A 26342-nucleotide genomic window follows, 5' to 3' on the forward strand; every position below is an offset into this window, starting at 1 on the left:
CGGATCCCAGTGAAAACAGGTGAGAGCTCCATCCTCCTCCGACATGATGTGAGGAGTGTGAGTGAGGAAGAGCACTGACCGCTTCATCTCTGTGTCTCTCTGTGTGTCTCTGGGCGTCGCTCTGCTCCGCATCCTCCGCACCTGCGCCTGGTCTCATCTTCTTCCTCCTCCTCCGGCCTGCAGAGGACAGCGCGGAGGTAAGCCCCCACACACACACGCTCACACACACGCACACACACACACGCTTATTGACGCTGTAGCTGCTGCTGGAAGCGTCGCACACGGAGCCTTTGTGTCCGAGCATCAGCAGCCACATTCGGCTCTTATTCCCTCCATGTTTGCTGTTATTGTGGCTGTGCGCGGCTCTTTGTGTTTCTGCGGGCGGTCGTGCCTTCACAGGCGGGGCAGCGAGGCACCAGAGGCGGCATCCTCCCCTGCTCTCCTCCGGCAGGCCTGAGCTCCGCTGCGGCGTGAATAACGAGCTGACCTGATTATCAGACTGCTACTTTAATGGAGCATCCTGACCATTGTTCAGATTACACACACACACACACACGCACACGCGCGCACACACACACACACACACACACACACACACACATGCACACACATACACACACACGCACACACACGCACACACAGGCCACATGAGCCTGCAGGGGGGGTCGCATCACTGATGACCCTGAGCCTTCCTCCTCCTCCTCCTCCTCCTCCTCCACCTCCTCTTCCTCTTCCTGCCTCTGGCACAGTGTCTGATGACCGAGCAGCATTTGCATGTGTGCTTTGAAATGTAGATGTGAGCAGATTGAGTGAATTTGGTCGTAAGGCTTGAGAGCACGAGGGAACTGGAGCACAAACACTGTGAATGTAATGTATAATGTATAGAAATGGAGACAGAGGATTGATTTTAAGGCACAAATAGCGAAATATATCCAAAATAAAAGCCTCAGTGTGATAGAGAAGGAAGTTTGTTGCTGTTCCACATGATAGATTCACAGACCAGGGCCTTGATTCATTATAATCACTTAATAAAGCCCTTAATAAAGCCTTTAACAACACTCACATGCCAGTCCCCTCCCACTCCCACAGGCCTGTCAGGGATCAGAGGTCGTTACTACACGTTACTACAGTAGCAGCAGCGTTATTAACACCTCCTGGGTTTGTTGCTGCTGGCTGCTGCTCGGCTTCACCGCCCACTTATTCTGCTGCTTCTGACCCTGATGGGCGCTTTTTGGAGAAATGGTTTCATTTTGTGGAGCAGCCGGGCTGTGGGGGAGGAGGGGGAGAGTTGGAAAGCATGAAGGAGAGAGATCCAAAGGATAGAATCATGCAATCTGTGTAGGATCAATCTTTTTATATCACGCCTGCCTCTTCCCTTCTTCTCTTCATCTCTCCATCTCTCTATTTCTCCTTCCCCTGAGATCATCAAAATGTTCCAAGCACTTTATTTTCTATAGGTTGCTTGGCAACAGTTTAAATCCAATTTCATCCCTTCTTTGTTGCTAAAGAGTCTGACCGTCTGACTGAGCCACAGTCTGTAAGGTGACTGTTACATGTGAATGGAAGTTTGCTGGTGTGTGTGTTCACTGCAGCCCTGAACGCTCACAACCGATGAAGGATGTCAATAGCACAGTCACCATGGTAACCTGAGACATGGAGACGCTAAATGTGCCTTTGACATATTTCCAGTGCTGCTACGTTCTTGGAAAACATGAAACATTGCTGACAGAATTCAAAAAAAGACAGAAAAGAAAAGAATTCAGCCTAATTTTCCAATTTTACAGCAACAAGGGAGAAGAAATGAATAAATGAACAAAATCCTGCAGACCAGAACGCAATGCAGCCAGACAAATGTGCTTACCCCACATCTGACTGCTGCATCATCAGGTGAGATGGACCAGATGAGGCAGGTTGGACCGCACTGATGGTCACAGACTGGTGGTCTGTGATGGAGAGGAGATGCAGGTTCATTGACAAATTCACGTCTGCGCTCTGAGCCTCATGGCCGTGGTGTCAGAGTGGAGAGGAAACAGGTCAGCCGTCGTGTTAATGAGGCTGATTCGTCCCTGGAGAGACGGACAGAGTGACAGATGTTGTGTCGGATGCTTTTGCTGCACGTGTGCTTCATTTCAGATGCTTTCAACCACGCCACTACCCCACCCCCTCTAACCCCACCCATCCCACCCACCCACCCATCCCCCACACTCAGCACCCTCAACCATTCACACTCTCACTGGTTTTAACCCTTTAATGGATTTCTCGTCCCTTTGGTGGATCACAGTTCACCTAACGTGTCGCAGACTGTATGCAAACTGACTTAATTTAAGCTATATTCTAATGTCCACCAGGGGGCTCTGTGGTGCTCTTCCTGTTTACATGCTAGCACTCAGCAAGCAGGAGTCTCATGTTTGTGGGTAATATTCACTGATAAACTCATATATGTGGATGTATGTGGCTACAGAGAACATATGGAACAGCAAAGCATGAGCATGTTTCAAATTTTAATAATAACTTTGGGATCTTTGGAATCTTTGGAATTTGGGGATTTGGGGATTTGGAATTTTTTATTCTTCATCAGTGATTGATAATAATCATCAATTCTAAAACACAATAATATGTGTTGTTTCCAATGGCTACTAGGATTTTTAAAAGAGAATAAATAGTTTTGCTAATTATTTCTTCATGTGAGCATTAAAGGGTTAAAGACACGCCCACTCTCAGTGCCACAGATGGACTCCTGCCTCACTGGAGACCAATCTGAGGGTGTGAGGGTCTCCATAGTACTGACGCCCCCTGTGGCTTCAAGTAAACAGAGAATGTGTAGCATTGTTTGAAGGGGAGCAGGGATCTGATCCATGAAGACTGAAACTGAGTCCCAAAGTGTTTGGAATGCCTAACAAAAGATCAGGAATAACTGAAAAGTCTCCAACAATGCTGAGAAGAGGGAGAGCTTGTGAAGAGGAGGGAAACACTTGGAATTTATTTTTAAACTGTGAAATGTTTGGCATCATCCTGAACAGAATAAGCCATCATACCCATCTGATCCATCTGTTAGACTTCTGTTCTTCTTGTTCATTCAAAAACGTGCATTGTTCCATTTAACTGAATCTGTTCTTCTTTAATGACACAGTTGAAGTTGAAATTGTGGGATCAGGTAAAACAAAAGTGATAAACCTCACAGGGGAAGAAAGAAGAAAATATAACCTGCATGTAGAGTTTATAGTTTTATCATATTCAACCTATATGTTTCCATATTTTTAAATTCTTCTTTCTTGAAGAATTTGACTGACTTCCATTTCCCATTTGTTCAATCAGGATGAGAATTCACTCCTTTAGTCTCATGCTAAAGGTTTGTTATTAAATGCTGTAGATTCCACATGTGACAGTAAACCAGCTGATTCACTGTAATAGAGCAGAATGACATACACACTATACTTACAACATACAGTAGTAACATATGACATCATAAACACTGTGATCCCTCAGTGACATGTGGGATTAAGTCTGGCACTGCACGCCTCCATACCAGTGTTTGTGTGTGTTTGTGTGTGTGTGTGTGTGTCTGTGTGTGTGTGTGTGTGTGTGTGTGTCTTCCTGTGTGATTGTTGGCGCCTTTGTGATGAGTTCAGGTGTTCCAGGAGTTTCCGCCCTGCAGATATTATCATTTTGTCATGCTGCAAACATGCATGTAATGCCTGTGATCCGGTGGAGCGTGTGTGTTTCTACATGTGTGTGTGTGTATGTACACGCCTCCGCCTCTTCCAGCTCAAAGTTCAGTTGTTTATTCTCTCCATAAAGCTTTGGGGAGATGAGTGAGGGATTTGGTGTTTGTTTGTTCTGTGCTTGAGCGTGATGATGATGAAGATGATGATGATGAAGATGATGTAGTGCCTTGCTCACCGGCCCACCGTGAGTTTCTCCAATAATCAACATCCCCACGGTCAGAGGGTGTTAGGGTCCATCCTTATCCTCCCCTCCTCTCCCCCCTTGTCTCCCTCTCCGTCCGTCCTTCCTTCCCAGCAGCAGTGAAGCATTATGGGATGCATTCAGGGTTAATGGTGTGAAAGCGTCAGCTGGTCTGGAACACTTATATCCTCCATTAGTCCCCCTGTGAGAGTCCACTGGGCTCTGCTCCGGATTCAGTAATAAGTTCATACGCGTGAACATTTCCAAGTGTATTTTCGATACACACATAAAATGATGTCATGGGAAGATTTGTTACATTCGTCTGTTCCTCATGTCGACTGGAACTCAGAAAGGTCAGCGGCTAAACAAGTTAGTGCTCCTCCAGTGTGTTTTTGGCTTTAAAGTCTGAGTGGTGGTGTCGCTGTCACACTGGACAATAATAAGGGCCATTGTGTGTGTGTGTGTGTGTGTGTGTGTATGTGTGTGTGTGTGTGTGTGTGTGTACCCTGGCACTGGACTTGAAGGTCAGAATATTGTATAGCTGAGGAAAGAGCTCCACTGGTACCCGCTGATATCTGGATCACACTGCTACTGGAGGCCTGTACGACACACACACACACTCGACACACACACAGACACACACACACACACACACACACACACACACACACACACACACACACACACACACACACACACACACACACACACACACACACACACACAGAGCCCTTAGTCCTCACATAAATCCGTGCTGTGGCTCTGAAGGTCTGCAGGTCCATCAGCTCAGTCGTTCTTCTCAAGCACGACAAATCGTCTCACAACAGCAGCTTAAGTGTAAGTCAGATGTTAAGGGCCTATTTGTGTGTTTGTGTGTGTGTGTTAAGGGGGAGGGGACAGCTGGTTACTGAGAGAGAGGGGGGGGGGGGTATAGCTGGGGGGCTATTGTGATGTCATCTGAAGACATCTGTCCCTTTCTTCTTTTCTTCTTTTATTTCTTCTACTCAGATGAACCTTCACTCACTTTCTTTCTCTCTGTTCATCCTTCCTTCATGTATCAGTTAAGATCATTCACTTTGACTGTTGTCATGTTGTGATTTTAGAGTTTTATAAAGTTTTGAGGAGAATTCTCTTCACCACAACTTGATATATGGAGAAAAAAAGCACCCCCACACAGGTGATGTGGGGGACTTCAGTCTGTAGGCTGATCAAACTTCTACTGAAGAGTGTGTGTGGGCGTCTGCAGGCAGTGGTTGATCGTCCGGCAGCTGTGTTTACGTTTGGTCACCTCAGCAGACATCTGATCAAACAGATTCATCAACATCACCTGTGTGGGTGCGCAGGGCCAAAGTGCTGCTGAGCTGAGAGGAGCAGGGTTGTCTCTCAGCCCAGGAAGCTTCTCTGTCAGAGCTGAGTGGTGTGTCGCCCTCCTGTGGTGTGGAATGGAAGTGTACCGTCTGTACGTGGCATCGCCCAGGGCGCGCCTGTCTGCTCGGGGAGGAGAAGAAAGCAAAAACAAGAAAACGACAAGTTTGCCCTTCTTTTATTTCAAAGAAGACTTTAATATTCCGCTGCCCGCATCATATATGAGCAGGCCACACCCACCCCCCCACCCACACACACACTTAAACACACACCACCAACACATCTGGAAACCATCGACTCCAACCTCTGCCATGAAATGTACCTCGTCCACATGGCAACTGACGTCCTGTTCATCCCTGTTGTTACACACACACACACACACACACACACACACACACACCACACACACACACACACACACACACCGTGTGCAAACAGTATGGATGAACAGGTTCATTTAGCTGATCACGTCTCTCCACAAGTCTGAGCTTGCAGTTTGTGTGTGTGTGTGTGTGTGTGTGTGTGTGTGTGTGTGTGTTGTTGTTGTGAGCCTTTGTTACCCTATCGTGTCCAAACAGGTTCTTTTTGTTTTAACGCTGAAGTCAACAAGCATCCATGTTTCTCTCTCTCTCTCTCTCTCTCTCTCTCTCTCTCTCTCTCTCTCTCTCTCTCTCTCTCTCTCTCTCTCTCTCTCTCTCTCTCTCTCTGGTGCACAGTTTTAGTTTGCAGCTGGCACAGCTGGGGGAGGGAACAGAGGCTGAATGAATGAGTTTCTTTTAGACCTTCACTTCCCCCCCCCTCCATCCCTCCCTTGTTTCCTCCCTCAAATTGCCACTTCTCCCTCTCTCTCTCTCTCTCTCTCCCCCCTTTCCCTCTCTCTCTCTCTCTCTCCCCCTCTCTCTCCCTCTCAGTATGAATTCCTGTCTACCTGTCTGAACAGGGAGTGTCGAGCCGCTGTAGGGCAGACAGAGAGGACAGACAGAGAGAGAGAGAAAGAAGGGAGGGAGGGGAAAACAGAAAGCGAAGCAAAAGAAGGAAAGGAGGAGGAACGAGATCACATATTTAAGGAACACAAACAGGAAAGAGGTGTGTGCTGGAGTCGCTGTGGGGAGTTTCACCAAGGTCCCGAGGCTTTCTGTGTGACTCCGGGCTGCTTGGTCTCCTTCCCTGCGGGGCCTTTTTTCAGTTTGTGGAGACTGAAGCTATTTTGGTGTGTGTGTGTCGGCGTGGGTGAGGATGGATGCCATCATGCTGCAGGAGAAACTAGTGGAACGCCTGCTGTGCCCACGAGTGAGGACGGCCAGGCAGAAGGTAAAGGCAGAGAAAACAACATGGAGACGTGACAGAGAGATACAAACACACACACACACACACACACATGTGGGCTCACCGGCAGCATCACTCTGTTTGGGCTCCAGTTGTCTTCAGTGTTTGCTCTTGTTAGACGTTGTCATAGTGACTGCTCAGATTTTTACATTCACATTAAGTGTGTGTGTATGTATGTGTGTGTGTGTGTGTGTGTGAGTGATTCATTAGTATCTCCCCACATTCTCTCTTAAGCTCCGAGGCTCTGTATCTTTCAGTGCAATGACTGTGCTGCCTGTGGTCTGTGTGTGTGTGTGTGTGTGTGTGTGTGTGTGTGTGTGTGTGTGTGTGTGTGTGTGTTGGATGAGTTCTTTAACACAGTTCTCACCCCAGGGGCCGTCGGAAATGCCGGTGACAAGTTATGACACTTTATAAGGATCCTGACTGTGTTTGTCTTTATGTGTGTGAAAGGGCTTTTCAGTTATTCAGTGTAGCTTCTGTGCGGTGTGTGTGTGTGTGTGTGTCTGTGTGTGAATGGCCGCTTCGCTGCACTCGGGCAGCCTTTGGCCAACTGGCTTGCAGTGTGTATTTATATCTGTGCATGTCAGGCGAAGGGAGCGATGACATTTTGCCAGATGCAGAGCAAACCAGACTGAGAGCTACTGTGTAAAACAGTCAGAGGCTGGTAGCCTGTGGTTCAGTGTGTGTGTGTGTGTGTGCGTGTGTGACAGTGAGGGGGAAAGATAGAGAGAAGCAGAGATCTTGTGGAACAGTTAGAAATCTGAGTTAAACGTTGCACATGTTGTTGATTTTCATAAACTTTCCCAGAGTTTCAGTTTGTCAACATGAGGACCGAACCTCTGATCACTGTGAGCAGTCGAGCCTTCACCTCCTCTGTGTTTGTTTTCATGTATCACACCATCAAGCTGCTTTATAGTTTTGCGTGTGGAAAATGTGTCACCGCACAGGAAACGTCTCCCTCCATGTTCCTTCCACATTATCACAGCGACTCAAACCTGCTGCTCAGTCAAACAAACAGACCAGGAACCTCAGTTTGGACACCAACATGAGGAGGGGGAGGAAGATCACACATTTAGGCCTGCTGATACTTTGCATTCTTGGTGAAACTCACAGACTCTTAACTCTTCTGTCCTCTTCTTCTTCTCTTCCTTCTACCTCTTCCTCTTCTCTGTCACAGGAGAAACAGTATGTGGGGTTTGCCACTCTGCCCAACCAGGTCCACAGGAAGTCTGTGAAGAAGGGCTTTGACTTCACCCTGATGGTGGCAGGTCAGACATGTTCCCCTTCTGTGACCCAGATTACATGTCACAGGCGTGTTGTGAAAATGTAAACAGTAACAAACCTGTGTGTGTGTGTGTGTGTGTGTGTGTGTGTGTGTGTGTGTGTGTGTGTGTGCAGGGGAGTCTGGTATGGGTAAATCCACTCTGGTGAACAGTCTGTTCCTCACAGACCTCTACAAAGACAGGAAGCTACTAAACGCTGAGGGTGAGCGCTCGCCTCATGTCTGTTTGATTATCAATGACATCGCATGTTAAATACTGAATAGTGATTGGTTGGTGGGAACATCCTGAGCTCAGCGACCTATAGATGATCACAGTATTTATGTCATGTCATTTCAACTTGCATGATAGATTTGTAATATTGAAGCCTTGAAGGTGCTTCTTCATCCTCATCGTCATCATCCTCATCATGATGTCATCAGGGCTACTTTGTCTCCTCACAGAGCGAATCAACCAGACGGTGGAGATCATCAAACACACGGTGGACATCGAGGAGAAAGGAGTCAAGCTGAAGCTGACCATCGTAGACACGCCGGGGTTCGGAGACGCCGTCAACAACAACGAGTGGTGAGCCCGCCGAGTCTCCTCACACACACACACACACACACACACACACACACACACACACACACACACACTCAGCGGACGCAAAGCACTAATTTTCACCCTGCATGCAGTCTTTACACTTTCTGTTCCTGCTCGACCTGCTAATGTAACCTGTGGTGGGTGTGCGTGTTTATGTGTGTGTGTGTGTGTGTGTGTATACCTCTGTGTTTGTGTGTCCTATAGCTGGAAGCCGATCACAGACTACATCGATCAGCAGTTTGAGCAGTACTTCAGAGACGAGAGCGGCCTAAACAGAAAGAACATCCAGGACAACCGAGTCCACTGCTGCCTCTACTTCATACCTCCATTTGGCCACGGGTACGCACACACACACACACACACAAAGGAATGCAGTGTGTAAGTTGATGACTAGGTGGAATAACACATCCTGACAATGAAGACAGGCCCAGGTGGAGTCACACACAGCTGTTATTGTTACAGATCTGCCAGACGGTTTCTCTCTAACGTCCACATTAATGTACACACTCATTACATCGACACACAGATCTATAAACAGACTCTGATGCTGTTTCGCTCCACAGGTTGCGTCCAGTGGATGTGGAGTTCATGAAGGCTCTGCACGAAAAGGTGAACATCATTCCGCTGATTGCCAAAGCCGACTGTCTCACGCCCAACGAGATCAAGAAGCTCAAAGACAGAGTGAGTGTCGCCGCTGCCGCCGCCGCTCCACGACTCCACAGGGGAGCAGGTTGGCTCAGTGTCAACGCAATGACTCATCTGTGCGGGTGTGTGTGTGTCTGCAGATAAGAGAGGAGATTGACAAGTTTGGCATTAAAGTGTACCAGTTCCCCGAGTGTGACTCTGATGAAGACGAAGAGTTCAAGCAGCTTGACAAAGAGCTGAAGGTGAGTCTGAGCAGTGCAGGAGTCAGATACAAACAATCGATTCAGTGATGAGTCAGTAACAATTCAAATCACTGCAGCACCTGTTGTGTCCCTGCAGCATTTTGACCCTGTGTGTGTGTGTGTGTGTGTGTGTGTGTAGGAGTGCACCCCGTTTGCAGTGATAGGCAGTAACACGGTGGTGGAGGCTCGGGGACAGAGGGTCAGAGGTCGGCTCTACCCCTGGGGAATCGTTGAAGGTGCGTGCAGCAAACTCAAACTCTGATCAACCAGTCTGCAAATGAAGGAGCAGCCCAGCGTGTCACCACCTCACACACACACACAAACACAAACACACACTGTTCATTTGTCTCCCTTGTTTTGTTTCCTCAGTGGAAAATCAGTCACACTGTGACTTTGTGAAGCTGAGGAACATGCTGATCCGCTCTCACATGCACGACCTGAAAGACGTGACCTGTGACGTTCACTATGAGAACTACAGAGCTCAGTGCATACAGGAGATGACCAGGTGAGTGTGTGTGTGTGTGTGTGTGTGTGTGTGTGTGTGTGTGTGTGTGTGTGTGTGTGTGTGTGTGTGTGTGCGTGCGTGCGTGCGTGCGTGCGTGTGTGTGTGTGTGTGTGTCAAAATAGTCTGGCCATCAGCAGCAGTGTGTGTGTGTGTGTGTGTGTGTGTGTGTGTGTGTGTGTGTGTCTGGGTGTGTGTGTGTGTGTGCGTGCGTGCGTGCGTGTGTGTGTGTGTGTATGTCAAAATAGTCTGGCCATCAGCAGCAGTGTGTGTGTGTGTGTGCGTGTTTGTGTGTTTGTGTGTGTGTGTTTGTGTGTGTGTGTGTGTGGGGGCTCAGTGCATACAGGAGATGACCGGGTGTGTGTGTGTGTGTGTGTGTGTGTGTGTGTGTGTGTGTGTGTGTGTGTGTGTGTGTTTGTGTGTGTGTGTGTGTGTGTGTGTGTGTGTGTGTGTGTTTGTGTGTGTGTGTGTGTGAGTGTGTGTGTGTGTGTGTGTGTGTGTGTGAGTGTGAGTGTGTGTGTGACAAAATAGTCTGGCCATCAGCAGCAGTGTGTTTGTGTGTGTGTGTGGAGGGGGGGGGGGGGGGGGGGGGGGGCTCAGTGCATACAGGAGATGACCGTGTGTGTGTGTGTGTGTGTGTGTGTGTGTGTGTGAGAGCTGTCATATATGAGAGGTTGAATGTTTTGTAAACATCAGGGTGAACAGCTGACGTCTGCCTGATGTCAGTTCAGATTTGATGGCTTCACTTCTTCTTCTTCTCTTCCTCTCCCAGTAAACTGGCTCAGGATAACCGTATGGAGAGTCCCATCCCCATCCTGCCTCTGTCCACGCCAGACGTGGAGACGGAGAAGCTAATCAAGATGAAAGACGAGGAGGTATGAGCATCACAACATGTAACACACACACACACATGTAAAGGCCACAGCGTCCAGGATACCAGCCTGCATGTAAACACTTAACCTCCTGTGTGTGTGTGTGTGTGTGTGTGTGTGTTAAACACTGTCCCTTTCCTCTGTGTGCAGCTGAAGAGGATGCAGGAGATGCTGAATAAGATGCAGCAGCAGATGCATGACAAAGAGCAGTGAGTGGCTGCGGCGCCTCCTGCTGTCTCTCCCCTGAACTACAAGCAGACCTTCAGTCATTAAAAGCAGCACATGCTGACATCACAATGTGTTAGTGGAACTCCGGCTGTACATTTACCTTCAGTTTGGTGCTTTGTATAGTTTGTCAGAGGATATTTTTCTCAACTATCCGTTCGCCCACTTTGAGCCTCTCCTCGCTGTTGTTAACAGTCTTAACATATATAATATAAATGCATAATTTAAGTTACTTCTCAGTGTATCTAATTTATAAATGCGATGCTAAACTCTTTGGATATTCTGTCAGGGTATGAATCTGTGTGCAGCAAAACGTTTTGTAAAGCAGTTAAGCTTTGTTGCTGACATTTAGATTTGAACATGGATAATGTTGTTTTATATTATGTGTTTGTGTGCTTGTGTGTGTGTGTGTGTGTGTGTGTGTGTGCGCGCGTGCGTATGCTTGTTTGTGTGACTCTCTGTTCTTTGATATTGGCCAGTGTCCGCCCATCAAACATCCAGAGTGACTTTACTTTGTCTTTTTTATTTTTTATTTGTGATGATAAACGTTTTTACTTATGGGAAGTCTTAATCTCCTCCTCCAGCATTTTGATATTTGCTGGCTCAGTTGTAAATGCACTTATGGCCGCCTGACTGACTGGACGGCCTCTGACAGACGTGATGAGGTTCTGTGCAGCTGGCGGCGCATGTGCAAGCACGCCGCTGCCCCTCACATCTGCTCGCATCGCCGCCGCCGGGCGGGAGCTCATTTTTACTGCTTCATACGACGATATCCTGTGCTTGTTATGAAATGCGTCATGACCTTTGACCTATGCCTTGTTACCACCACAGGATGGTAAAAATAGTTCACTAATGCTGTGTCCATGCCTCTGTTTTCATTTCTCTCTCTGGATGTGAGTTGTGTGGACGTAACACACAAACTGCAAACCGCCTTCTCGCGTCATTTTGTCTGTATTTCAGTCCTAAAAGTCTTATTTTCTTAAGTAATCCAGTGATCTGTTGTAATTTGTGTTACTTGAAGATAGTGGCAGTCATTTCTGATGAATACTGTAGGTTTAAGTCATCTTGTGTTTAAGAAAAGACTTCTTTTAGGAGTAAATAATAAACAAAATTCCTTTTTTTTCACAAATGTTTATTTAATGTGTAAGTTAGAATGAATGTGTGTGTGTCTGTGTGTCTGTGTGTGTGTGTGTGTGTGTGTTCAGACTCCTCTGAGGTCGAGGTTCAGTATCAGTACCTATTTTTCCTGAAGGCTGTGATCTCTGTCTGTAAAGTGTGACATTAAACAGACTTGATTCAGAGCGACTATGATTCATTTATCCCATAATTTGTTAAAATCCAGTTTTAGAACAAGACTATTGACTTGTTCGGCCTTGGCAGTGGTATGCGTACTAGCGAGTGTCCCAGGAAACGGTGCCCAGCTTCCTCTGTCTCTTCCTGGTGGTGAAGCCAGCAGAGCAGCACAGCGGCTGCCGGAACATGAAGTGCTGATTGGTGACATTTATCACCTCCGAACATTCTTCCTCTGCGCTGCCGCCACTCGTCGTCTTCTCGCCCCTTTGCGCACATGTGTGTGTCTGCCTTCCACTGTGGTCTTTATCACCATATACCAGCTGTCATCTCACACACACACACACATACACACTCACCCACTCAGAGAGACACAAACACTTGGCTGGCATCGCTCCATTGAAGACGACGCTGAAGGTACATTTCTCTCCTCAAACTAGGATTCTGATGCTTCTAAACTGGGATTCTGGAACTTATATTTTCAGTTATTGATCTCAATTTTTCACCTCCATCAATTACGATCAAGACTGTGGAGTTCTGGTGAGAATTGGACTTAAATAAGTTTGTGCTATACTATATTTTAATGTAACGACCATACATTACATATACTATGATATATTATTGACAAAAACGACTCTTTTCCTATGAAACTACGTCTGGTTATTCTCCCACGACTTTGTTTGCTTATCAAGAGGCCTCACTTGTAGTCAAGACCCCAGAGCTGAAAAACTCTGATTAAAAGTGTGAGAGAGACGTTGTGTAAGTTTTAAAAAGACCGAACTAAGCAGAAACTGTGGACATTTATCAGAGCAGACGTGTGTGACAGTTATGGAACGTTACATTTATATGAATGAGTTTTATTCTGAAATATTTTATACATGGCAGTTTAATCCATAATGTTTGTTAAATGATATCTTTACATTTATACATAGTATGTATGTATAAATATTATTAATGTATTTATATCATTCATGACGTATTGAAGCATGATGTCCTAAGCCAATAACACACACACACACCACAGTGCAGGTCACACAGTGTTTATATCTGGATGAAAGTGTGTGTTCATATTCAACATTTGTATGTTCAGAGGAAAACACTATAACACTTAAAAGTCTGTGATCGTTACTTCATACTTCATCATTTCAGAAATTCAGAATAGATGTTGACAGAAAATACAGCAAATGGAATTTATGTGTTTATCATTTCTTTGCCTATCATATTCATTCTTCTTTTGCCTGTGGTTTCCTGTCTTCCTGCCATAAGTCTCTCTTCCTCTCCTCTCCTCTCCTCAGCAACTGGTAGCAATGAGTTGGTTTCTGCTGGCGTGTCTACTCCTCTCATTCGAGGTCAGAGGTCAAGCGTCATCAGTGTGCCCCCATTCTTGCTCCTGCCATGGCAGTCAGGTGAACTGCAGTCAGAGGGCTCTCACCTCCTCCTCCCTCTCCACCCATTTCCCAGCCTCCACCACTGAGCTCCAGCTCCATAGCAACCTGCTGACCTCTCTTCCTAACGGGCTTCTGGACACTCTGACCTCGCTCAGCTCCGTCTCCCTCCACAACAACCCATGGGTGTGCGACTGTGGGGTTCTGTACTTGCGGGCCTGGCTGCTCCGCCAGCCTGCCGGCCACCCGTCGCACCTCGGTGTCAACTGCAGCTCCCCTCCCAGCCTGAGAGGGAGGCTGGTGGTGTATCTAACAGAGGAGGAGGTCCTGGGTTCCTGCCACTACTGGTACTGTGACCTGGCTCTGGTCTCACAGGTTTGCCTGTTTGTGTTCGTGGCGGTGCAGGGAGCGCTGCTGGCGGTCGTCATCATGTTCTTACGGAGATATGAGAGGATGTCCAAGGAGGCGAGGAGAACCAAGGAGGAGAGCTTCACAGCTGGGGAGGGTTTCGCTGAGAATGAGTATGCACCTTTAAAGGACAGCAGCATGTGAGATTACATGCTCTTACAATACAATGCTCTTATTTTCTAAATCACTTATATAACCTAAATACTATTGCCATCTATCTCAGTGATTGAATAAATGAAGAAATGAGGTCAACCATTTTTCTTTATTCGGCAGTAGCTTTGAAATTGCACTTCATGTGTTGATATGAGGCCTTTGTTCTTCGAATCCCACTGTATCTCACTAACTGCATTTTAATGTTGTAATGTTTTAGTTTGACATTTAATGCGCACTGTTTTTAATTATTATTCCTTTTGAATATTTCCCACAAAATTGTACTTGTGTTTTGTTTGTTTGAACACAAATATTGCAGAATGTTTTTTTAATTAGTGCCAACTGTATTTCGACCATTAAAACAGCAGAGAAAATGTTTAAAATACTCAGAATTTGATTACATTTTATGTCCATATTTTGTGGATTTGTTTTTTTACCAAACAGTTATATTTTGGACCATGTCATTAATAAAGATATTCTATTAAACATCATGACGTCAGAGTGAATAATGTGTGTGATGGCTGAGTTATTTAAGACAGAAACATATTTGCGTTCTTCTCTTTTTCATAAAACTATTTATAATGTTAAACATGATTTATAACTTTTGCGACAAATAATCCTCCCTGTGTCAAAAATCAGATGACGAAGCGGAACTCTTCTGCCACACTCATGTTTCAGTAACGGACCGTTTTATCCGACGGACTCGCGCATGTTTACACGTGAGGACTGCGCTGCGCTGTAAACATTCAAATTTCAAATGCTTTTGTTTGCTGCGTTAAAATAAAAAGGTTTGTATTGTATAACGCTTTGACGCCGCATTCTATTGTTTGAGTGACGTTTACTTACTAATGATTTGGAGCTACGTCAATGTTCGTATTTCAGATGTTTTCCTCATGTGTAATTTAAATCATCAGAGTTCAGTAGAAGATGGGCAGACTGAGGAAGAAACACAACTGGAAGGGGAGACAAAACGAGTCTGAACCCGCAGCAGCAGCAGCGGAGGGAAAGACAGATGTTCTGGTGGAACTTGGAGGTAAAAGCAGAGACGAAGTGCTGGTCGCTGTGTTTGTCCTCCTCTCTGGCTCCTCTGATGCTCCTGATGTTTCCTTCACCAGATGGAGGCAGACTGAAGGGTGTGGATGAGAGCAACGCCCTTGTCCTGCCTGCCAACAAAGCCAAGAAGAAGAAGGCTGCTGTGACCCCCGCGTCCAACAAGAAACCCCTCACCAAGAAGCAGAGGAGAGAGCTGCAGAAGGTCATCGAGCGCAAAGAGAAGAAGGCTCAGGTAGGCGGAGGTCAGGGGTCAGGGGGGGACGTGATGCGAAAGACGGTTTGACCCTTTAAATGGAAAGAAAAGCTCTATATGTCCCAGTGTTGATGTTTCTCTCTCTCTGTATCTGTTGCCTTTGTGTTATCGTCTCGTCTCTGTCCGGTTCAGAGAGCAGACATTCTGACCAAACTGGCTGAGGTGCAGCTTCCTGAGTCTGAACTGAAGCTGCTGTACACCACATCCAGATTGGGCACAGGAGACAAGCTTTACCAGAGCAAACAGTGAGTACACACACACACACGCACACACGTGTAAGATGAGGTAAACTCAGAGTATGAGAGAAGCAGTGTGATTGGTTGCTTTGTTGTTTTGCCAGGACACCCGATGAAGTTACAGATGAAGGCTCGGCGCCCAAGATCAGCAGCCTGAGTGGAGCCAACAGGAAAAGGAAATGGAAGGAAGAGGAGGAGGAAGACGAAGAAGAGGAAGATGGAAAGGGAGAGGAAAGTAGCGATATAGATACGTCCTCTGATGAAGCTGACAGTGAGGTGAATGAAGGCGAAGCCGCAGAGATGGAAGCTAAGGAGATGTCTGCTCCCTGCAAGGAGACAGAGAACAAACAGGAAGTGAAGGAAGAGCCAGAAGGAGAGAAGGAGAAGAAGGAATCGCATCAGAACGGTGCGCCGAGCAAAACGCCGTCCCAGCCCGCCATCTTCATCCCTGTGGACAGATTACCAGAGATACAGGTGCGTGCACGGAGACCTGCTTCCTTCCACACCGCAGAGTTTCTGTTTCCTGTTTACTGTAAGCATCTCCCGTCCTGCAGGAGGCTCGACTGAAGCTGCCGGTGCTGTCGGAGGAGCAGGTCATCATGGAGGCCGTCAGAGAGAATCCCAGCGTCATCATCTGTGGAGAGACAGGAAGTGGAAAGACCACACAAGTGCCTCAGTTCCTGTATGAAGCCGGATACGCCAGGTGGGAACAGCAGAACCTTTACCTCCGCTTTAGGCCCTCCATGCTCCTGCAGTACCTGAACCACAGCGTCTTCATATCTGTGTGATGAACCTCCTCTCTCTCTCGGTCTGTGTTGGTTTTGTTCTCCAGTGGCAGTGGGATCATCGGAATCACAGAGCCGAGGAGAGTGGCAGCTGTCAGCATGTCCCAACGAGTGGCCAAGGAGATGAACCTGTCTCCACGGTAACAGCATGTCACTCATGGAGACAACAAATCCCGGAGACAACTCCTTCTTTAAAATTTTTTTTTTATCAATTTTGTGTGTGTGTGTGTGTGTGTGTGTGTGTGTGTGTATGTGTGTGTGTGTGTGTGTGTGTGTGTGTGTTCATCAGGGAGGTGTCGTATCAGATTCGATATGAGGGGAATGTGACGAGCGACACCAAGATCAAGTTCATGACTGACGGCGTTCTGCTGAAGGAGATCCAGAGGGTATCTGTTCTATTGCCCCCACACACACACACACATACACACTCGTATGTTCCCGTATTGAGGTCTCACCCCGTCTCTCCTGACCTGTAGGACTTCCTGCTGCAGACGTACAGTGCTATCATCATAGACGAGGCTCACGAGCGGAGTGTGTACACAGACATCCTCATCGGTCTGCTGTCTCGCATCGTCCCGCTCAGAAACAAAGTATGAGTCTGAAGCTTGAGGACGTCTCACTGTTAAACCTTCACGCCGCCTCGTCTCAGGACCTTCATGTCTCTAACCTGATGTTTCCCCTCTGGCGCCCACAGAAAGGTTTGCCCATGAAGCTGCTGGTCATGTCGGCCACTCTGCGGGTGGAGGACTTCACAGATAACAGGAAGCTGTTTCGCTCGCCCCCGCCCGTGGTTAAAGTGGACGCCCGGCAGTTTCCCGTCACGATCCATTTCAACAAGCGCACCCCTCTGGAGGATTACACCGGAGAGATCTTCCAAAAGACCTGCAAGATCCACCGCATGCTGCCTCCAGGTACAGGAACGAGTCCAGCAGAGCTCACAGTCGCTCCGTCTGTCCACACCAGCAGTCTGTCTGTCCACTCCAGCAGTCTGTCTGTCCCCTCCAGCTGTCTGTCTGTCCACTCCAGCTGTCTGTCTGTCCTCTCCAGCACTCTGTCCCACAGTCTCCATGTCTCTGTCCTTTTAGGTGGAATCCTGGTTTTCCTGACCGGTCAGGCTGAGGTTCACACTCTGTGCAGGAAACTAAGGAACGCTTTCCCCTATAGGAAAACAAACACCGGTGAGTGTATCATACACACACACACACACACACACACACACACACACACACACACACACACACACACACACACACACACACACACACACACACACAAACTCAACAGCTTTACATTTCTTAAAAAGTGGTCTGAGTAGAATTTTTGTTTATTCCTCTCTGTCTTCAGGTGATGAAGAGGACGCAGACACATCAGAGGCCATGAGGAAGTTTAAGAAGTCCAAACAGAAGAAGTCTGTGGTATGTTTGTGTGAAATGACCCCAAAGGTCTCAGCACACGTGACTGTTTCCTCCTGTGTAACGTGTTTAACGTGCATCCTCTCCACTCTGCCTCAGCCGCTGCCCCGTATAGACCTGGACAACTACTCTGCCTTGCCAGTGGACGAAGGGGATGAGGACAGGCAGGCAGGGATAGGAGAGGAAGAATACGAAGGCTCAGATGTGGACCTTGGAGATGATCCTGCCGCTGGTGAGATAAACCTGAGATCAATTCTTCTAAACCTTGTGTGTATATTTCAGACGAGCGTTTATCTGAGCTCTGCTGTGTGTTCTGTGTCTGCAGAGGTGAAGGCCGACCCGTCCAATCCTCTCTTCGTCCTTCCTCTGTACTCCCTGTTGGCCCCAGAGCAGCAGGCCAAGGTGAGATCCAGAGCATGTCAGTACACAAACAGATGAAGATGATGGTCCGTGGCTGTTTGAGCTGTAATTTGTTCAGTTAACAAAATATGAAATAATTTGTGTACATTCTGGAGCCTCTAATATGGATTCTGCTCCTCCTGACCCTTGCGTTGACCTTTGCATTGATGTAACCCACCTGTAGGTGTTCAGGCCCCCCCCGCCCGGCACTCGCCTGTGTGTGGTCGCCACCAACGTGGCCGAGACGTCTCTGACCATCCCCGGCATCAAGTACGTGATCGACTGCGGTCGGGTAAAGAAGCGTTACTATGATCGCGTGACCGGGGTGTCGTCCTTCAAGGTCTCGTGGACGTCCCAGGCCTCAGCCAATCAGAGGGCAGGCAGGGCCGGACGAACGGAGCCGGGACACTGCTACAGGTGAGGGCGTCGTTCTCTCCAGCTTCCTCTGGTGCTCGGGGAGTCGTTACATGTTCTCTGCTTCGCCCTCCTGCAGGTTATACTCGTCCGCTGTGTTCGGCGACTTCAGTCCGTTCTCCGAGGCGGAGATCACCCGCCGGCCCGTAGAGGACCTGGTGCTGCAGATGAAGGATCTCAACATAGACAAGGTCAAGACACGATCCAGACTCGGCAGCAGATCTGTGGATGAAATGAATGTTCCATAAACACATCTGCCATGCCTTCGTGTTTGCTTGTGTGCAGGTGGTGAACTTCCCCTTCCCCACCTGTCCCTCTGCTGAGGCTCTGGTGGCAGCAGAGCAGCTGTTGGTCTCACTGGGAGCACTGGAGGAGCCACCTCGCACTGGGAGGTAACTGTCTTCATCAACACCTCTCAATCCATCACCAAAAACATCATGAGAGAGGTTCAGGTTCTCTATGGAGCCATGTGAGGCCTCATTTAGTGTCATTCCTCATGTCCTCTGGTCTAATCGCCCTGTTGTGATCTTCAGTGTGAAGGAGATGGAGCGAGCCAGGCTGAGTTGTCCCGTCACCCCCCTGGGCAGAGCCATGGCTTCGTTCCCCGTGGCACCGCGCTACGCTAAAATGCTGGCGCTCGGGAAGCAGCAGGACTGTCTGCCTTACGTCATCGCTGTGGTGGCGGCCATGACGGTGCGGGAGATCTTCGAAGACTACGACAGGTGAGGTCACGTGTTTGATGAGTGTGGGGAAAGAAAAAGTAAAGGATTCATGGTCTTGTTTGAGGATGAAGCTATTGATGCTTCACTTTAGCATAAATGTGCAGAGTGTGTTCACCCTCGTGCCCACACACACTTGACAAAAATGCATGGATGCACCTAAGTGGAGGGTCGTGCAGATGTACATTACTGCCCTCATGCTTCATGTTCTTCATGTTTATTATGTTTATTTTCATAGTTTGAGTATTAACACACATGTTGTTTCCCTTCAGACCTGCAGGCACCGAGGACGAGAGCTCCAAGATGACTCAGCGTCGGGCTCGGCTGACCCAGATGAGGAGGCTGTGGGCCGGGCAGGGAGCCTCCCTCCTGCTGGGAGACCTCATGGTCCTGCTGGGTAAGCCGGGGGCTGAGGTCACGTGTATGAAGTCACCTGTTGTAATCATATCCTAATATCGGGTATAAACTCAGTAAAACACACATGCAGCAGCTTATGAATGTTTGACATGTACAGTAAATTGGCTTATAATGATGACATGTATCATTCTAGAATGGCTGTGAATAAATATACAGCCCTTAGGTTAGGTTGTATACTTCATATACAGTGTGTTAGAAGTATTAAACTGTGTGTGTGGCTGCAGGTGCTGTCGGGGCGTGTGAATTTGCTGGCTGTACACCCAAGTTCTGTGAGGAAAATGGCCTGAGGTATAAAGCCATGGTGGAGATCAGGCGGCTCAGAGGACAGCTGACTAATGCAGGTACACACACACACACACACACACACACAAACACACACAGATAATGTAGCAAATCCTATGAGAAATGCACTACAGAATAATGACTTCTCTCCTCCCAGTGAACGCCGTGTGTCCAGAGGTGGGCGTGTTTGTGAACCCTAAGATGGCTCCGCCCACAGCGACTCAGGTGCTTTGCTTGCGGCAGATTGTGCTCGCCGGACTTGGAGACCATCTGGCGAGGCGCGTTCAGGCAGAAGACTTACTCGACCCAAAATGGAAGAACGGATACAAGGCAAGTTGTTAGAGGGGGGGCGGTGCAGTGTGATGTGGAGGAGCATCCTGTCACTCTGCCTCGCCTCGCCTCGCCTCCTCACCTTCAGCTCTTTGTGTCCACAGACGCCTCTCCTGGATGAACCGGTGTTCATTCACCCGTCCTCTGCACTGTTCAAAACACTGCCTGAGTTTCTTGTCTACCAGGAGATCACAGAGACCAGCAAGATGTATATGAGAGGTAAACAAAGAAGAGAAATAAATCAGGGGCTCCTTTGATTAACGACTGAATATTTAGTTTGGTTCATTTTAGATTAGTCTGAACCATCTGCAAATGTTGTCTTCTTGCTTCTGTCAGGTGTGTCAGCAGTAGAGGCAGACTGGGTCCCACAGCTTCTGCCCCAGTATTGTCATTTCGGCTCTCCTCTGGATTCGCCGCCGCCGTGGCTTTGTTCCTCCACGGGCTCGGTCCGATGTCACCGGCCCAGCACCTTCTGTAAGTTCATCCCAGCTAAGGTCCATAGCTGTTTCTCACTGAGAAGGTGTCTGTCACCGTGTATTTACTGTAACGTCCTGCTCCTCTCTCCTCAGTCCGTGTGGGTTGGCAGCTTCCTGCGGTGGAGATGCCTTTCCCTGATGGCCTGGAACGCTACAAACTGTTTGCCAGGTTCCTGCTGGAGGGACAGGTACTGCAGCAGCCTCTGTTACCGGGAGCTTTAAAAACAATCAGCTGTAATGAAAATACCATCAATCAATCAACAAATGTGTCTGCTATTCCATAACTTGTTTTGGATTCATGCCTGTTGTGTTGAACTCAGAACTATCACCAAAGATGTTCTAGTTTGCAAGGCCCAATGCAATACATTTAAGACTAAGACAGAAAATAGAAATCTGGATTAAGACTAGAGACAAAAACAGGAACAATGAGGTTTAACCTGACTGAACCTTGCAGCTCTAATCAGGTCTTATTTTGTGCATTGAGTTGTATTCTTTGTCTCTTTTGCAGGTCTGCCCTAAGCTGAAGAAACACACAAGCCACCTTCTTTCAAACCCCAGTATCATGCTGAAGTCATGGGCTAAGTAAGTCGCCCCTCTGCCTCACATCCTGCCCTCGCCTCTGTAACGCTCAACGTTTTTCTGACAGAGGTGCATGTGTTCTTCCAGACTGCAGTCCCGAACAGAGGCTATACTGGGAGCACTGGTGTCAAGCAAAGTGGAGTGCAGAGACGCGCTCCTCTCCGCCTGGAAGAAGAATGAGAAATGTGAGCGTTTATTTCCCTTGGCATGACTCATCCAAGTCTATTGGATTAATTCCTGTTCTCATCTAACCCAGTTCCCTTCTCATATGTTTCTCTCCCCATATAGTCCTGTTGTCTGCATACTGCCAGTGGCTACCTGAAGCCATGCACCAGGATGTGGCCAAAAGCTGGCCTCCTTTATGAGAGAACTTAACCTGAAGCCAGCATCACAAACTACAAAAACCTACCTGAACCTACAGATCACCATAACAGCATCTTTTTTAACTGTCCTCTATTTTGTAAATTTCCTATACTGTTTTAACTTGTGGTGTGTTGTCAGATGTCTGATTTGGTCTTCATAAGACTCATAAAACTCTGCCTCTGACCAGTGTGTGGTTTATTTATACAGTATATCAACAGATGAAAACTTGATGAAAGCACTGCTCGAGGGCAAGTCATTATTATGGTATTAACCCCAAAAGGCCGCCAAGTGGCGCTGTTTCTTCTCTAATGTTTGTCCAAATTGCAATCTGCGGGATGATGCAGTTATAAGGATATCGCGAAATTATTTTGAAACGCCTTATGCTTTATCATATTATCGTCATTGTTACAGGTACGATTTTAGTGGCACAGTTTGCTTCCTCTTAAACAGATGTGTGACTTGGTTAAGCCTGCCAAACAGTGAACACGTGAACGACAAGAGAGGGTATTTTTCCTTTAAATGTTGCTTCCTGTGTTGCGTACCAGTGTCACATTTGTTATTAACACCAATGTCCTCAAACTAACTAGTTTTCACACTGTTCTCAACCCAAACTGATAAAATGACAATTACGTCATACTTAAACACCACTAAACGTCCTTAATCTTTTGGCTCTTAGCAAGGCTTTGTATGAGCCTCTCTGATTGGTTAGCCTTATATTGTGTCGTCACTTCCTACCGTCAGCTCATACATTTCCGGGAGAAGCGAAAAACAACACTAGAAATCATCAGCACAGGAGAATAACAACAGAGGTTGCTATTTATTCTCGTGGGACATTGATACACGCCGATTTCACCCTGGATATGGTGAGTATCCCCTAGTGGACGGGCTCAATCCAAACATGGCGATGTTCTTCACCCAAAACGAGTCGTGACGGCTGTGCTACTAGCAAGCAGCTAATAACAACCGGAGTGAAATGTGAAAGATGCCGTGTCATCACGGAACACTGAGCTTTAGAGGCTGGAAGTGTGGGAGAGATGCCGTCATCGTTAAACATTCGACGAGGTCACATATAGTGTATAAGTGTGTGTTGCTTAACGGAGCGTTTGGTTTGTTCCCAGTTTTCCTTCCACGTTTTTGACCACCCGATGCCTCGGGGGTTCCAGAACCGTTTCTCCACTCAGTACCGATGTTACTCGGTGTCCATGCTGTCCGGTCCCAACGACCGCTCCGATGTGGAGAAAGGAGGGAAAAGTGCGTATTTGTAAAGGGATATATATTTAAATGTATTTCTTGTTGTACTGTCAATGTTATGAAAGCTAGTACATTAAAATACATGCAAGTTTGGGTTGTTAGATAAGACGAAATGTCCAACTTGGATTCATAAGAGCATGTGTTTATGATGCTGTTAATGTCTAAACTTTTTACCTTTTTGATTTCAGTTATTATGCCTCCTTCAGCTCTTGACCAGCTCAGTAAGTAGAAACTATAAATACAGTTTCTCTTCATACTGACAGGATGCTACACACTACTGTGTACAGTCGTGACCTCTCTTTTCCTCCCTGTGCAGGCAGGCTGAACATCACCTATCCAATGCTGTTCAAGCTCACCAACAAGAACTCAGACAGAATGACACACTGTGGAGTTCTGGAGTTTGTAGCAGATGAGGGAATCTGCTTCCTGCCACACTGGGTGAGAGACAGAAACAACATGTCGGTGTAACAAAGACAGAGATGCAGGAGTACTACTGCACTGTTAAATAGAATGAACGTTTTTACTTTAATAGATGTTAAGGTTTGCTGTTACAAGAAGTACAGTGATCTTGCATGTTCAACCAAGCAAGGGGTTGGATTTCAAACTTGAGGATTTTAGATGAAAATGTGGAAATGTCACCATCAATTGAGAGTTTACAATATTAAGTAAAACAAAATTGTAGTTCTCAGTTCCATTTTTCCTAAGTAAATTATTTATTCTGGCATTTAGAGCTGTCTGTTATTTGCTTAAGCTATGTAATGTAAACTGTAAACCACTTTCTCCCCTACAGATGATGCAGAATCTGCTGCTGGAGGAAGGTGGTTTAGTCCAGGTGGAAAGTGTTAACCTCATGGTGGCCACCTACTCTAAGTTTCAGCCCCAGAGCCCCGATTTCCTGGACATCACAAACCCCAAAGCAGTGTAAGGAAATCAGGCAGGAAAGTATCCCTCGTTTGAATTTTGGTTTGAACCGAAAAGTTGAGATAGTTTGTGCCTTTTTCCAGATTGGAAAATGCCCTGAGGAACTTTGCCTGCTTGACAACTGGGGACGTGATCGCCATCAACTACAATGAGAAGGTAAGACTTAAAATGAAGCTCTTTCAGATTCAATGCTGGAGTACCATGAGTGATCTGTAATGAGTTTTTGTGTTTGACTGCTAATGAGACGTGTGTGTTTGTTTCAGATCTATGAACTGCGAGTGATGGAGACCAAGCCAGATAAAGCTGTATCAATCATTGAGTGTGATATGAACGTAAGTCTCTCCATACGTTTCCTGCTGCACTAACCCAATCATTCAGACAGCAGTGGGTCACTCTGTTGTGCCCTCCAGTCTAATAAGGTGTTTGTCTCACTCTGTCTCTCAGGTGGATTTTGACGCTCCGCTTGGTTACAAAGAGCCGGAAAGACGACCACAGTATCACGAAGAGCCCACAGTAAGAGAAAAACAACTAGCTCATGTTAAAGGTCCCTGTTAACTGTTGCTTACTCAACACCTCAAACTGTTTCTCTACAGGAGGAAGAGCCGGATGTCAGCAGCTATGCAGACATGGATATGGGATTCAGGGTGCGTAAACACAACTGTGAGCTCAGATAGATTCATGTTATCTACTCCTGAGTGTCCGGGGGAAAACAATGTGTTTCTCATATTTTCACTCTCAGGCTTTCACCGGCTCTGGTAATCGTTTGGATGGGAAATTGAAAGGCATTGAGCCGAGCCCCGCCCCCATTGCCGCAAGTGACATGAAAAGGTTGGAATACATCATCACTGTGTGTGTGTGTGTGTGTGTGTGTGTGTGTGTGTGTGTGTGTGTGTGTGTGTGTGTGTGTGTGTGTGTGTGTGTGTGTGTGTGTGTGTGTGTGTGTGTGTGTGTGTGTGTGTGTGTGTGTGTGTGTGTGTGTGTGTGTGTGTGTGTGTGTGTGTGTGTGTGTGTGTGTGTGTGGCCAAAACTGCACAGTGTGTTAAAGCCTGTTTTCCTTATTCACTACATATCGCTACACCTTGACTAATCTTACACATCTTCTTGTAAATTTTTCCCCTAAACTTGATGGCGTGTCTTTCCTCACACAGAGGCATCCCCAACTACGAGTTCAAGGTCGGCAGGATCACCTTCATCAGAAATTCGAGGCCTGCGCCTAAGAAGTTTTTAGATGATGTAAGTACTATTTGACAGATATTGAAATGATTTGATATCTGTATTATGTTGATGCTAATCTTCACACTGTCATTTAGTATAACTTGTGTTTTATAAGGTGTTTGAAGTTTAAAAGGAGTTCTCTAAAAAATAATAACGTCCTGTTTTATCTTTTATTTTTCTCAGGATGACGCCTTGAACAGATTCATTGCCTTCTCTGGAGAAGGACAGTCGCTACGCAAGAAGGGTAGAAAGCCTTGAACCTTTAGTTTGAACTGAAGTGATTGGCCCATGTGTGCAGTCTCACCTCCTGTTCTCAGCCCAACAGAAAAGCTTTTTAAAGGCCCTCAGATGCGTCAGGATTTTCTCTGTCCCTTAGATATTTCAGTTGTGACGTCAAAAGTTGGAATCCTATTCAATTGAGACCAGTAACGCATTGTTGGGATCAACCTCAGTGTGATTACTGCACCAAGTTATCCTCCAGTAGTAATTTAGCATCCAGAAATCCAGGGCGAATGGTTTGAACAAGGCAGAATAAATTATGTCACAACACAAAACACCATAAGAAGGTAAATGGTCTTTATATTGGATTTAAAACTCTTATCAAGGTGAATTATATATATATATAATGTGTATTTGTTTTTTCTTTCTTGCTTAATGATTGCAATGTTGTGATTCTCCTGAGAAACGGGGACGATAGCTCTATTGTATTTTTAATTATAATTGAATATGTTTTCTGTTTGAGATTTCTTTTGAGTTGTGGGACTAATTTGCAGGTTTCTCTTTGGTTTATTTATAAACTGAAATAAAAAAATGTTTTGAAGTTAAACATTGCTGATTTCTTTAAATTTATTTGCTACATTTGTACATTGAGAAGATGTTTGTTATCCAATAAGCCATCAATCAGTTGGCAGCAGATCATGCAAACACAGGTCAAGAGCCTCGGTTAATGTTCACATCAATCATAAGAATAGAGGAAAATATGACCGAGATTTTTGTCCACAGTCTCCAGTTCTGCAGGCGGATGTGCTTGGTTGATTGGTTCAAAGGAGAATGACC

General features: G+C 46.7%; 4 protein-coding genes across 8 annotated transcripts; all 4 read left to right on the plus strand.

Moving 5' to 3' along the window:
* Positions 1–6133: 6133 nt before the first annotated feature.
* On the plus strand, positions 6134–12243 carry septin5a (septin 5a). The gene is made up of 11 exons (XM_076149535.1): positions 6134–6582; positions 7775–7865; positions 7996–8082; positions 8321–8444; positions 8667–8801; positions 9026–9143; positions 9248–9349; positions 9489–9585; positions 9719–9854; positions 10624–10726; positions 10874–12243. Exons 1-11 carry the CDS (start codon positions 6508–6510, stop codon positions 10934–10936), a joined length of 1131 nt encoding a protein of 376 aa, XP_076005650.1. The 5' UTR covers positions 6134–6507; the 3' UTR covers positions 10937–12243.
* A 329-nt stretch (positions 12244–12572) lies between these two features.
* On the plus strand, positions 12573–14661 carry gp1bb (glycoprotein Ib platelet subunit beta). Of its 4 annotated transcripts, none has more exons than XM_076149331.1 (2): positions 12573–12655; positions 13534–14660. In XM_076149331.1, exon 2 carries the CDS (start codon positions 13546–13548, stop codon positions 14173–14175), a length of 630 nt encoding a protein of 209 aa, XP_076005446.1. In that variant the 5' UTR covers positions 12573–12655; positions 13534–13545; the 3' UTR covers positions 14176–14660. The 4 variants fall into 4 exon arrangements, with proteins under 4 accessions (XP_076005446.1, XP_076005447.1, XP_076005445.1 ...); XM_076149332.1 differs by having other exon boundaries at positions 12577–12778; positions 13505–14661; XM_076149330.1 differs by having other exon boundaries at positions 12579–12778; positions 13534–14661.
* A 210-nt stretch (positions 14662–14871) lies between these two features.
* dhx37 (DEAH (Asp-Glu-Ala-His) box polypeptide 37) lies at positions 14872–22082 on the plus strand. 2 transcript variants are annotated; one of them, XM_076149538.1, is made up of 27 exons: positions 14872–14969; positions 15064–15214; positions 15297–15466; positions 15620–15732; positions 15828–16197; positions 16278–16426; positions 16556–16648; positions 16798–16894; positions 16985–17098; positions 17203–17419; positions 17594–17686; positions 17853–17923; positions 18020–18152; positions 18246–18322; positions 18504–18736; positions 18813–18924; positions 19019–19125; positions 19267–19455; positions 19725–19849; positions 20094–20210; positions 20309–20481; positions 20586–20700; positions 20818–20955; positions 21051–21145; positions 21466–21539; positions 21624–21721; positions 21825–22082. In XM_076149538.1, the coding sequence occupies exons 2-27, from the start codon at positions 15109–15111 to the stop codon at positions 21899–21901; spliced, it is 3456 nt and encodes a 1151-aa protein (XP_076005653.1). In that variant the 5' UTR covers positions 14872–14969; positions 15064–15108; the 3' UTR covers positions 21902–22082. The 2 variants fall into 2 exon arrangements, with proteins under 2 accessions (XP_076005653.1, XP_076005652.1); XM_076149537.1 differs by having other exon boundaries at positions 15096–15214.
* A 550-nt stretch (positions 22083–22632) lies between these two features.
* ufd1l (ubiquitin recognition factor in ER associated degradation 1) lies at positions 22633–26112 on the plus strand. Its single transcript, XM_076149557.1, has 12 exons — positions 22633–22762; positions 23018–23150; positions 23339–23371; positions 23467–23588; positions 23941–24071; positions 24155–24227; positions 24335–24403; positions 24516–24584; positions 24665–24715; positions 24811–24899; positions 25220–25304; positions 25470–26112. Exons 1-12 carry the CDS (start codon positions 22760–22762, stop codon positions 25542–25544), a joined length of 933 nt encoding a protein of 310 aa, XP_076005672.1. The 5' UTR covers positions 22633–22759; the 3' UTR covers positions 25545–26112.
* Positions 26113–26342: the final 230 nt, after the last annotated feature.

The sequence above is a fragment of the Genypterus blacodes genome, unplaced genomic scaffold (genome assembly GCF_046128005.1).
Source record: "Genypterus blacodes isolate CSIRO-AG114 ecotype Tasmania unplaced genomic scaffold, CSIRO-AGI_Gbla_v1 ptg000045l_1, whole genome shotgun sequence".
Classification (NCBI taxonomy): Eukaryota; Metazoa; Chordata; class Actinopteri; order Ophidiiformes; family Ophidiidae; genus Genypterus; species Genypterus blacodes.